We start from the raw sequence: 12,721 nt of genomic DNA on the forward strand, positions 1-12,721 counted from the left end.
GATTGGTCATTGCTTCCAGACATTTTCAATGGATAAAACCATGAAATACTTTTTTAAATGAGAAAATTCATTATTTACAACTCAAATTTGAGGTTTCAAGAATTTACTTCTCTGATTTTATATTTGCCTCTCTTCTCTCTCCCACTGAAAATTCTGACTCCTACCAAAATCACATCTCTGTTTGCTAAATACAGTACCTGAAAAGGTGGGTTTTTGACAATAGAACAGAAGATGATTACAAAATAATACAATATTTTGAGTTAATATTCATTCATATTATTCTAGATCAAAATTGTTTATTCCAGAGTATAATGCTTTAACTCATTGCAAACGTACAATTTCCCTTAAAACCTCAAGTCTTTACATTTGAAGTATCCTCATTTTTAAGAGGAATGATACCAACTGTCATTTCATTCATATGGAACAATGTGTCTCACCATCTGATGCTCAATTCAGTCATACCTATACTGCTTATAGAAGGACATGTCTTCCAATTAGAAATTAATACCTTTTCTCAGCATTTGCTACTTGTAATCACCTCTTATCTACCTTGTCCCTCATACTTCAATATGTCCTTAACACCTGGGGCTCTTATTCTATGAACTTTGATTGTTATTCTTCTGCCTCCTTGCCTGCAATCATTCTATTTTAACTTAATTTTAACATCAGATTAACTTAGCCTCATCCTTTAACCACAGCACAGGTTGCTTGTCCATATTAAATGAGATAATTTTAACATATTTAAAAAAATGTAAGTGCTCCATAATTATAAAGCACTACTGCAAAGCAATAATTTTCCTGGAACATTATTGTTATTCCCAGACTGACCTCTCCTCTCCTAAACCATACCTAAATTTTGTTAGAAATGGTCAATTTGCATAGTTTGTTTTTCTTGAACCATATAATTATTTCATAGCTGAAAAAAAGTAGAGCTAATTTTGAGAGAAATAAGATGGACACTTGCCACTCCCTTGAGGGTAGTTTAGAAGAGGGTAACAAACATGATGTTTTGAAAAAATAAGAATTAGCTCTAGGGGAAAATATCCAGAGAAATGGAAGCATAAGCCTATAAATGAAACTATTTATCGATTACCAAATACAGGTAACTTGCTACTAATTAGAGTTATCTAACATTGGGGTATCTTATCACTGAAAAAACTGAAGGAATCAAAAGGAAATCAGAAGAAAAGTTGAAATCATTTAATCTCTTAGATCCCCTCAAGCTTTAACATTCATTGATTCTAGAAGGATTGAGAGTAACACAATAACAGGAAACCTATGCGTCACCTTCACAGATATAAAATGGTCTCAGGCAAAGATGGCTGCTAAATGCTAAACAGAAGCTAGCAGTACATGGTTTAAAATAAAGGAATTTATATCCATTTCCCCTGAACAATTTAAGAATTGTTCTGGTGAGAGGTCAAGTAATAAACTAGATCTTCTTTGACGGGGCCTTTTTTCAGTCCTTTGATCCAAAGTTGTCCATGAAACTTTGTAAGTATAAAGTGGCTATCTAAACGTTTTTCTTTCAGTCTTCCTTTGCTTAGAGTTTAAAGAATTTGTGGTTTTAAGCACAAAGGTGACCTTGAGTACAAGAAACACAAAAAGAACAGCAACAGGCCTTGTTCCAGTAAAAATACTGACCTTGAAGAGAATGATGAGTTAGACAAACATGCTTTATCTTTCTCTAAGCTGAACACATGAATCTCGTCACCAAGTTAAGTTTCATGCATTGTTTGAGAAACGTTAGCCTATCCTTCAATAAAATCCATCAACTTTACACGCGCCTGTGCACCAAATATTATTGTACCCTGATAGCAAATTTATAATAAATGAGATCTTCTGTAAGAGTCTACTCATTAAAAAACTAAAAAGGGAGGCAGAGAAATGGTAAAGAGGCAGTAAACTGAGTGGACATAATCCAATATAACACTTTTCAGGCAGCTGGCAAAAAAATTTTGACTTCACTATTTCAATTCATACTCTAAAATTCCAAGAAGGAAAGGGAAAAAACATTTTCTTTAAGAGCTTTGACTTTGCAGATTAATTAAGCCAAGTAAGGTATGAGCTGTATAGTCAAACCTTCCACAGAAGGGGAAGTGTCTTGAGGTTATGCAAACAAAGCTGCCTGGTCCTACATATTTGAAAAGGAAAGGGAAAGGGAAGGCCACTTAATACTCTAAGCAGGAAAGGAACAGAGAAACACCCTGCTGCATTTTCAACTGTATCAAGGCTGTGTGTGCTCTCAGGCTTCCCCATGCTTCCATAAGCTTCCAACTACAAAGATAAACTAAAATTCTGTTGATATATTAATTGAAAAACTTAAAACCACGCAATGCTCCAAAATATCCTGCAGCCCACGTTAAACTGAGATGCAATGGGAAAAGCAGAAAATTTCCCCCAGACTCAAAAAGAGAAACCAACAACAGAAGGAAAAAAGGTGAGGTCAAGGAAGCAGTTTAGTAAAGGGCAGAGAAGAGAACAAGTCACAAGTATGTCTAGGAAATCCTTTTTCTGCTACCTTCTCTATTTTCTACCTGAATGACCTTTCTTGACCTGAGATGAGCATGTGCAAATGGAAGTAAAGAGCCCAGAACCCTTCTTTGCCTGAGGCAACTATATTTTCTTTTTCTTAATATGCAATTTTATTGAGATATCTTCACACACCATATAATATCCAAAGTATACAATATCATCACATAGTTGTGGTTGATGATACTCACAGTGTCATTATATAGTTCTGCATTTATTACCACAATTTTAAAACATTTTGAGTACTCAAAAAATAAATATAACTAAAAATTAAAAGGAACACCAAAAATATCACATATCCCTTATCCCCCCTTCCATTATTTATTTATGTATTTATTTTGTCTCTATTTGATTACTCATTTGCCCATACGTTGGATAAAGGTGTGTCAGTCACAAGGTTTTCACAATCACATGGTCACACAATAAAAGGTACATAGTTATACAGTTATCATCAAGAATCCAGTCTACTGGATTACGGTTCAACAGTTTTAGGTACTTCCTTCTAGCTATTCTAATACACGAAACTAAAAAGGACTATCTATATAATCCATATGAATAACGTCCAGAATGACCACTTAACTCTATTTGAAAAATCTCAGCAACCAAAGCTTTATTTTCTTCCATCCCTGGGAGTCATGTCCCATCTTGCCAGGGAGATTTACACCCCCCCCCCCACCAGGAGTTATATCCCACATAAGAAGGAGGGTAGTGAATTTATCTGCAGGGTTGGCTTAGAGAGTGTTCTAGTTTGCTAGCTGCTGGAATGCAACACACCAGAGATGGACTGGCTTTTAATAAAAGGGGATTTATTTCGTTAGTTCTTCAGAGGAAAGGCAGCTAACTTTCAACTGAGGTTCTTTTTTATGTGGGAAGGCACAGGGTGATCTCTGCTGGGCTGCTCTCCAAGCCTCTGGGTTCCAACAACTTTCCTCAGGGTGATTCCTTTCTGCATCTCCAAAGGCCTGGGCTGAGCTGCGAGTGCTGAGATGAAGTATGCTGAGATGCTTGGGCTATGCAGCTTTGTTCTCTCTCATTTAAGCACCAGCCAATTAAATCAAACATCATTCATTGCAGCAGGCACGCCTCCTAGCCAACTGTGGATATAATTAGCAACAGATGAGGTTCACGTACCATTGGTTCATGTCCACAGCAACAGAACTAAGCACCTTCACCTAGCCAAGTTGACAACTGAATCTAACTACCACAATGTCTAATCATAGGCATCCAGGGAAAGATACCTTGATTCAAGAAGGCCAATGAAGTTCAGGGTTTCTCTCTCAAGTGGAAGGGCACATGGAGAACACAGTCAGAGTTGTTCTCTCGTCTGGAAAGGCACATGGTGAACACATATATACAACATCATGCTGAGTGAGACCAGCCAAAAACTAAAGGACAAATACTGTATGGTCTCATTGATATGAACTGACATTAGTGAATAAACTTGGGATATTTTGTTCGTAACAGAGACCATCAGGAGATAGAAATAGGGTAAGAGATTGGGTAATTGGAGCTGAAGCAATACAGACTGTGCAAAAGGACTGGATACAGGGTGGGCCGCGGTGGCTCAGCGGGCAAAGTGCTTGCCTGCCATGCCGGAGGACCTCGGTTCGATTCCCGGCCCCAGCCCATGTAAAAAACAAACAAACAAACAAAATACAATAAAACAAGAAAATGTTTAAAGATGTTTCCCTTTCTTCCTTCCTTCCATCCTTCCTTCCTTCTCTCTGTCTTTCCTTCTCTTAAAAAAAAAAAAAAAAAAAAAGGACTGGATACAAAAACTCAGAAATGGACAGCACAATACTACCTAACTGTAATATAATTATGTCAAAACACGGAATGAATAAAAAGCTGCATGTGAGAATGATAGAGGGAGGAGGGCTGGGAACATAAATGAAATCAGAAAGAAAGATAGATGTTAAAGATTGAGATGGTATAATCTAGGAATGCCTAGAGTGTATAATAATAGTGAAATGTACAAGGTACAATTTTAAAAATGTTTTTGCATGAGGAAGAACAAAGGAATGTCATTATTGCAGGGTACTGACAATAGATAGTAATTAATATTTTAAAATGTCACCTTCTGTGTGAGACTAAACCAAAAAATGTTTATTTGTTACAAAATTTATATTTTGACTAGTGCATTTCCTAATATAACTTATGTAGATAGTTTGATTGAATGCCATAAGTACTGGAATCTCAGGTAGGACATGAGATTTTGCTGGTTTGTCCAGAGTGATGCCCCGATGAATCCCAGAGTGATTCAATCAATGAGTGGAAAAGTATCTGCAAAGCCCCCTTCGGGGAGTGGTGAGAACGGGGAGAAATTCAACTTCCCCAAGTTGAATTCTTGATATTCTCATAAGCAGTGTGGACAAGCAACGCTATAGGCAGAGCCCCTAGTCTTGGGGTTTGTTCATATGAAACTTAACCCCACAAAGGATAGGTCACATCTACTTAAAATTTAAGCCTAAGAGTCACCCCCAACAGAGCCTCTTTTGTTGCTCAGATGTGGCCCCTCTTTCCAGCCAACACAACGAGCAGTCTCACCACCCTACCCCTCTCTACGTGGGACATGACTCCCAGGGGTGTGGACCTTCCTGGCAACGTGGGACAGAGATCTTGGAATGAACGGAGACTCAGCATCAAGGGATTGAGAAAAACCCTAGAATGAGCTGAGATTTAGCATCAAGGGACTGAGAAAACCTCCTCCACCAAAAGGGGGAAGAGAGAAATGAGACTAAGTGTCAATGGCTGAGAGATTCCAAACAGAGTCAAGAGGTTAGCCTGGAGGTTATTCTTATGCATCAAGTAGCTATCATCTTGTTATTCAAGATGTAATGGAGAGGCTGGAGGGAACTGCCTGAAAATGCAGAGCTGTGTTCCAGTAGCCATGTTTCTTGAGGATGATTGAATAATGATACAGATGTCACAATGTGACCGTGTGAATGTGAAAACCTTGTGTCTGATGCTCCTTTTATCTACCTTGTCAACAAAGGAGTAGAACATATGGAATAAAAATAAATAATAGGGGGAACAAATGCTAAAATAAATTTAGTTTAAATGCTAGTGATCAATTAAAGCAAGGGGTAAGGGGTATGGTAGGTATAATCTTTTTTTATTTTTTTTTCTTTCCTGTGTTCATTTTATTTCTTTTTCTATTCTCTTTTTATTTCTTTTTCTGAATAAATGCAAATGTTCTAAGAAATGATGAATATGCAACTAAGTGATGATATTGTGAATTACTGATTATGTATGTTGTTTTATTTTGTTTCTTTATTTTTTTAATTAATAAATAAATTAAAAAATTTAAAAAAACATACAACACTGAATAGGGATTAGAAGAAACGGCTGCCTTTACAAAATGTGATTAGGATTAAAACATGGCTTTTCTAGGGTACATACATCATTTCAAACCAGCACAGAGAGAGAGGCATCTAAACTAAGGGAAGAGTTGAAGTTTATAAGGGAAGCTCAGTCCTCTTCCTAGCCTTATTTCAATGCTAGGTAACCTCAAGGCTCACTCTGCAACTCTATTCTTGATCTACATTCTTGTCTTGGGTCAAGCACCCAGATTCATGGATATAATAACACCTTTTTGCTAATGTCTTCCAAATCCAGATTCATACCATCCATGAAATCCAGACACTTGGATATGTAATAGATATTTCCAATTTAACATATCTAAGTTAGAAGTTTTGTTTTCTATCCCCCCAATAAAAATCTCCTTCTTCCTCAGTGTTCACCATTTCAGAAAACAGGCCCACAAATCATGTCTGCTAAGCTTATCTGACCTCTGATTACTAAGTCCAAGATGTCAGGTGCCATAATTCAGTTAATTGTAGAGGCAGCCCAAAAGTGAAAGAACAGATGCTCACCAACCAAGATTCTGCTAGGAGCAAGCATAAGCTGCTGCATGGGTAATGACCTGGGAGCAGTAGCAAATTTTAATCAGATATTCTTTCACTTCAGTGAGAAAGTCTCGAAATTCTAAGTAGCAAGGATAACACTGTTGCAGTGTACAAAAAACTAGAATCAATAAATATGCAAGGAACAACATCTATGTTAACGCTTATTTGTAAGTGCTCTAAAACTTTTATTTCCTTCTACCCCATCCCTACTTCCAAATACATGGATACTTCTTGGACCTGGGAGTTGGTATCCATTCACAGGTTCATGTCAGCAGGCAGGAGGGTAGAAAGACTGCTGCTACTTAGTAAGTACTCTGTTACAGAAAGGAAGTATCCATAAAAATGAGGTTTAGGGTTTATCTACAGTTTCAGTGTCATTTAAATATAGTATTTTTTTGACATAATAGTTAAAAAAAAAAACACACAAAGATCTCATCTATAGTTCCTATCTATGCAGACAGGAAAACTGAGACTCAAAGTGATTAAATAGGAGAGTTGATGAGGATAAAAGTCTAGCATGAGAAATGTGATCATTTGGAATTCTCTATTCTCTACTCAAAATGCTCAGGTCAGACTGCCTGGGTTTAGATCTCAGCTTCACACCAACCAGCTATGTGACCCGGACAAGTTTCCTCCTCTGGGAAATGAATCCTTAACCCTACAGAATTACCAGCAAGATGAAATGAGAAAGTACAGGACACAGCACACAGATCAATGCCCAGAACGTAGTAAGTATGCAATAAATGTGAATGCTCTTATGATGATGATGATGATATTTAAAAATTCTTGTTCAGACACACTCAAAAAAGGTATTGAAGAACAACTGGAGATCTGGATCTAATTATCCTTTCTGCTCCAAGGTGATAGAAAATTCCTAAGTGTTCCAGTGACATGTCTAAATATATAGGATAAGTCCCAGAATATGTTTGTTTGTTTGTTTGTTTGTTTGTTTGTTTGTTTTAAGAGCACATGTTCATTGAGACTTGATCATGGGTCAGGTACTGGCCTCAACACCAAGACCAATATTCTTATCTTCATTTTTTTTTTCCCAGGACATGTTTAGTGAGAGAAAATCAGCATAAATTTTAGTTTACTTGGCCTTAGAAACATCTAATTTTCCAAAGAGGTGAAATAAAACACATATATTATTAAGTTTATATTAGTGATTCCCATTACAAATTCTTTCCATAAATTATGACTACAACATGATAAATAAATAGGTCAGAGCAGTCAAAGATGCTAAAGGATAGGATACATTCTAATTGATATGTGGCCCATTTCATCAAGGATGGTCCTAATGAAAGCCAGCAAAAACCGCACAGTCACATTTTCTGATTCATCTCTCTTTGCAGCTACTTCCTACTAAAGCCTTTCTCAGCCATGGGCCTGTTTGTTATTCAGATTGCCACCAGAAATGCTTGGAGTGCTTTATATAAAATCTTTCAAATAATCCTGAATCACCATGACCAAGCCATAATCGAAGTCGTTTTCATAGCAACATGAGGTAATAATGACTTTTTCTAAATGTGTACATTAGAAAAGGCACAGGCATCTGGCATGTGTCAAATAGAAACGGGTCTAGCAGGCACGGCTGACTGCACCTAACCAAACCCAAAGAGGCCTCGGTTCAAGTCCACATATGGTATAAAAATGGAAATGTCAGCAGGGGCCATATGTTCCAGTAGGCTGTGCAGGACTAATGTAAGACAAGCAACTAGTTGCCTCCTCACTACCAGTTCTCCCAAGTTCCAGTCCCCAAGACAACTGATACAGTAGGATGAAGGAAGTGAGCTTTAATTGCCCCAAAGAACATGCCCCAGGGTATTGTCCCTTTTAAGCAACAGAGTAGTCTCTACTGCTATTTCTCTTGCTCTAATCTCTCCCTCTTTTGATCCATCCCTCAGCAACAGACAGGGTAAAAAAGTCATCTTCAGAGAATAAGTCTGGATACCCCATTGGCAGTAATCTTCACATGTCAGCAACAAATGCAACAGGTGAGGCCCCAACTCAATGCCCAATCACTACACACCTAGACTACTGCAGCAGCTTCTTAACTGGCCCTGTATTGACTGGCCCTGTCTTGCAACCCTCCAATGCATCCCTCACTTGGCTACCAATCTAATCTTCCTAAAATTGTGCTTTGATCCTGCCACTCACCTGCTCTAGTGTCTCCATGAAGCAAATAAAATAAAATTTAAACACAGTGGCCATATGGAATGTATTCTAGCCCCAATCTCTTTTTCAAGCTTTATTTTTCACTTCTCTCATACAAATTCCCACATTCTACCAAACACTTCTCAGTATTTCCCAGACCTAGCATCTGATGCCTATCCATTTCCCAGCCCAATACTCAATCTCATCTCTTCCAAGAAGAAGTCAGCCCCTGACTCTCTAAGGGGTTGGTGGGAATCTCTCCATCCTCTGAATTCCTACAATGCTTACTAATTAAACACTCATTTACATATTCATGTATAAACATCATTCATTCATTCATCATTCATTCGATAAAATACATCTAGTGGCTAGATTTCAAGAGAGATTCTAGGCCAGATAATTTGACCCTCAAAGAACACAAAGTCTAGGGAAGGCAAAGATAGGAAGAAACTGTTCTTTATTAAGTGTTTAATCTTTGCAGGTCACTTTATCATCTCTTTCCACAGCCCATGTCAGTTCATCCTCACAACTCTATGAAATAATGCTGTTACTATCACTTTACAATAAGAAAACTGAGTCTCAGAGAGTTGAAACAACTTGGCAAAGATTACCAGGTATGTTTTTTATTCCCACTGTTCTTGGCCCCCTCTCAACTTCTCTTCCCTTCTTTATCTTGCTCTGTGCCCTATGACAACTAATCTCTAGGATTCATATTACTCAAACTCCCTTGTCTTCTGTCTTCCAATTAGGATGGAACAATAGGAGGCAGCAGCAGGAGCTATGAGGGCTATATATTTTCTCACCCTGTTCTCTCCCTGATCACTGTGGTTCTGGCTGTGGCTGCTGCATTCCTCAGCTGCAGCTTCTGAGACAGCTCTCCTTGCCATAGTTTCAGCTTTTGTTACCAAGTTCCAGTAACACCACTGCCTTCTATTGCCCTTCAGGCCACGAGTGGTAAGTAGGTTTGGCTTGTAGGATGGTGAGGCCATCTTAATCCTGCCCACACCCCTGCATTAAACTCTCCTCAGTTAAACTGAGTGTGCCAACTGCTTCCTGTGTCAGAATTCTGACTGACACAAAGAGTAGGATTTGAGGCCACATTGGTCTTACTGCAGGGGCTACTTTTTCATCAGGACAATTGCTATACTGCAGGGCTGTACAAAGAGCTGAGGATGAAAATGAACAGCAACAATGTCTGCTAGGAAGGATCGTAAAAGATTCCGCTGAACAAGGCCCTTGAACATCAGTCAGTCTTAAGAGGTGAAATGGAATTCACCAGGCAAACAAAAGGTAAGGATAGGTATTCGAGGACAAAGTGAACAGCAGGTTCAAAGTCACAGAGGTATGAGGAGTATGTTTTATTAACCAAAGCAGTTATGAAGAGTGCTCATGAGAGAATAATGGTGGCTGAGTGTTTTTGAAGTTTGATGATAACCACTTACTTCTCCATCCTGATTCACATGCAGAGATTAGAAGAAGCAAAGAATTAGCTAGATTCTGAGCAAGTGAACTAATTGACCTATTCCCTACCTTTAATAAATCCCTATATCAGAAGATAAGTCCAGCTCTTCAGCATAACACACAAGCTCTTAATAATTTGTCCCCTACCTAAACCATAGTCTTATCTGACCACACCACCTCAAACTGTTCCCTGAGCACACACACCACCTTAACCTTTTCATGCCTCTGTGCCTGTACATGTTCTCCTCCTCCTCACTACCTCCACTTTCCACCTGACAAACTCCTTATCTTCAGGACTCAGCTCAGCTGTCTGCTGCTCTATAAATATCTCTGGCCCTCCAAGATACGTCTATAGCACGCATGCATAACTTCAGAAAAACAACCTCATAGCACAAGACATGCAATATTATATTTACTAGTTTGCATGTGTGTCAGTTGACTCACCTATAAGCTCCTCTAGCCCAGCTATTATACAAAGACAGCAGAACAAAGAGGGAAGTGTGTAATGCTCTGTTGAAGGCTATCTAGATCCAAATACTAGACTTTGCTCCAAACAGTGAGGTACCCTTAAGGAAGTTGCTTATCCTTTCTCAGCCTCCTCAGTTTCAACAACCATAAAACAGGAATAATAACAACATGTATCTCAAAGGGTTGTTAAGTAAATCATGCAGAATAATGCCTGTTATGGACTGGGCCCACAATAATTTTCTGTATCTCTGTACTTCTCATTCCCTTCATTTAAAAAACAGCATATGGTTGTGAATGGATAAGTTTTCCTACTACTCCATATTCTTTTGTGCAAATACAAAAATTCAATTTAGATAACCCTTGTTTTATTATATCAAAAAAGGAAGACTCTTATCTCTAACTATGTGCTCATTTAGCAATTGGTTAAAGATAAATAGAACTTTTCCTATAAAGGAATTTAGCTTCTTGCTATTACTGTTAGCCAAGTCACTGGGCCAGACATCCTCCTGGCCTTCTAGCCATCTCCACACGTGCTGCCACACAGTTTCCTCCACAGAAGGGCAGTTCTGTTTTAATAATTTACAAAGACTTATTATCAAGTCAAATCAGGATGGCTCCCCACGGGCGGCATGAGGAATGACAATAATAGGCTCCCTCAGCACAGGGATGAACCATCAGGAGACATTTGGGTTTTTATGCTAAAACAATGTAAAAATATTGTCAACATAAAATACTTAAAAGTTTTTAAATGGTGCTTCCTAAGCCCTCAATCATTAACTGTCACAGCCTTGATTAAAGAAAAAAAGTGTGAGAACCAAACCAGGAAAAAAATTAGAGCACACAGGACGATGTGCTCGGGAGGCAAAGACCAGCTACCAGTTGAGCCTTGGATCTCCCAGGATAGGCAGCACCGAAGTCAAAAAGGACACAGAGCATTTGGTTTAAAAAGGACAACACTGCTGCCTTAGGAGAATATAAAGATCCCACCTGAGAAGGCCAGGACCTGTGAAGGGTCACCCTGGGCTAGCTGCAGGGAGGGAGGAGCAGAGGTCTTATTGGCCCAAGAGTCTCCAGGAGGAGGTCAGTGACCTCCCCAGATTCCAGCCCCAGCTCTCTCTCTGCTGATTCTCCAATCCTGAGACCGGCTTTCTTGTTGCCTCTCTTCACTAACTCTTGTCTTGTCTTCATGGCACCTCAGCCTGCTGTCCTCATGGCCTCTATTCTCATGCAAGAACCCAACCTGAAATCAGGTTTGGATTCACCAGCTTTTGTTTCACTCTGCCTGACAATGACTAACTCAGGCTTTCTTAGTGACTCTCTGTCTCAGTTTCTGCTGTGAAACCATTTTCCATGCTGGAACACACATGAGTGTCCTACCACTTGTTACAGATAACAACAGAAAAAGAAACTTAATTATTTAATAATGACGTGACACGTTTTTAGAACTAAGTAAGCAAGTGCATGACCACACAACTTGACAGTGTAAAAGGCAACTCTCTACTCACAGGCCTTCTGGTTGAAGCACCTTGCACAGACTGATAAAATTCTGCCTGGACTCGGCTATTTTTCTTGATTCTTCGTTTCCTCAATGAAGTTTCTTGTTCACTCTGGTGGTGAACTTCCACCACAGGCTTTGCTTCTTCTAGACGGGCGGCCGCAGCTGCTGCAGCTCGTCTTCTAATATGTCGAGGGCTTGCTCGGAATCCCTGTGGCAAAAAAACACAACCAAACAAATCCACATTTGAATTTAGTTTGGAAATTCTCTAGGGCTAGTTATACAAAGAGTTCACCATGCTCAATGAGGTCATTTACATTTCTCAAAGTGAGCATGCAGAAGGAGACATATCATGCAACTAAGATGTGTCCACAAATGTTCTATAAAGTGTTCTCCATGTTTTAGGGCCCAGAGTTCATCCACATTAAGAAATATTTTTAATCTAGTAAAGCCAGGTCTGAAAAAAAAAAAAAAAAACCTGGCAGGCATATTGCTTTGGTTATGTATAAAGCAGGTTGTGTTTGAAAAAGGGTATTTCCACTTAGGCATGAAGTACAGTGTAGAGAGTAGAGCTGAATATCATTCCAGGGTAAAGTATTACTCTACATTCTGAGAGCAGACTCCATATGGAGGATGGAAAACAAGAATGCAAAGCATTATTATAAAACATTATTAAGAGAAGATTCAAAATTGAAATGGAAGC

The 12,721-nt window shown here is 38.8% G+C and overlaps 1 protein-coding gene across 14 annotated transcripts in view; it reads right to left on the minus strand.

Annotated features, from left to right (window-relative positions):
* The window catches only part of DST (dystonin), a 512,816-nt gene that overhangs the window by 423,759 nt on the left and 76,336 nt on the right, over positions 1–12,721 (minus strand). For all 14 annotated transcript variants that reach the window (XM_077162141.1, XM_077162131.1, XM_077162146.1 and 11 more), the window contains exon 3: positions 12,029–12,229. In XM_077162141.1, the coding sequence (XP_077018256.1) occupies positions 12,029–12,229 (201 nt within the window). The remainder of the gene's footprint in view (positions 1–12,028; positions 12,230–12,721) is intronic.

The sequence above is a fragment of the Tamandua tetradactyla genome, chromosome 5, assembly GCF_023851605.1.
Source record: "Tamandua tetradactyla isolate mTamTet1 chromosome 5, mTamTet1.pri, whole genome shotgun sequence".
NCBI lineage: Eukaryota > Metazoa > Chordata > Mammalia > Pilosa > Myrmecophagidae > Tamandua > Tamandua tetradactyla.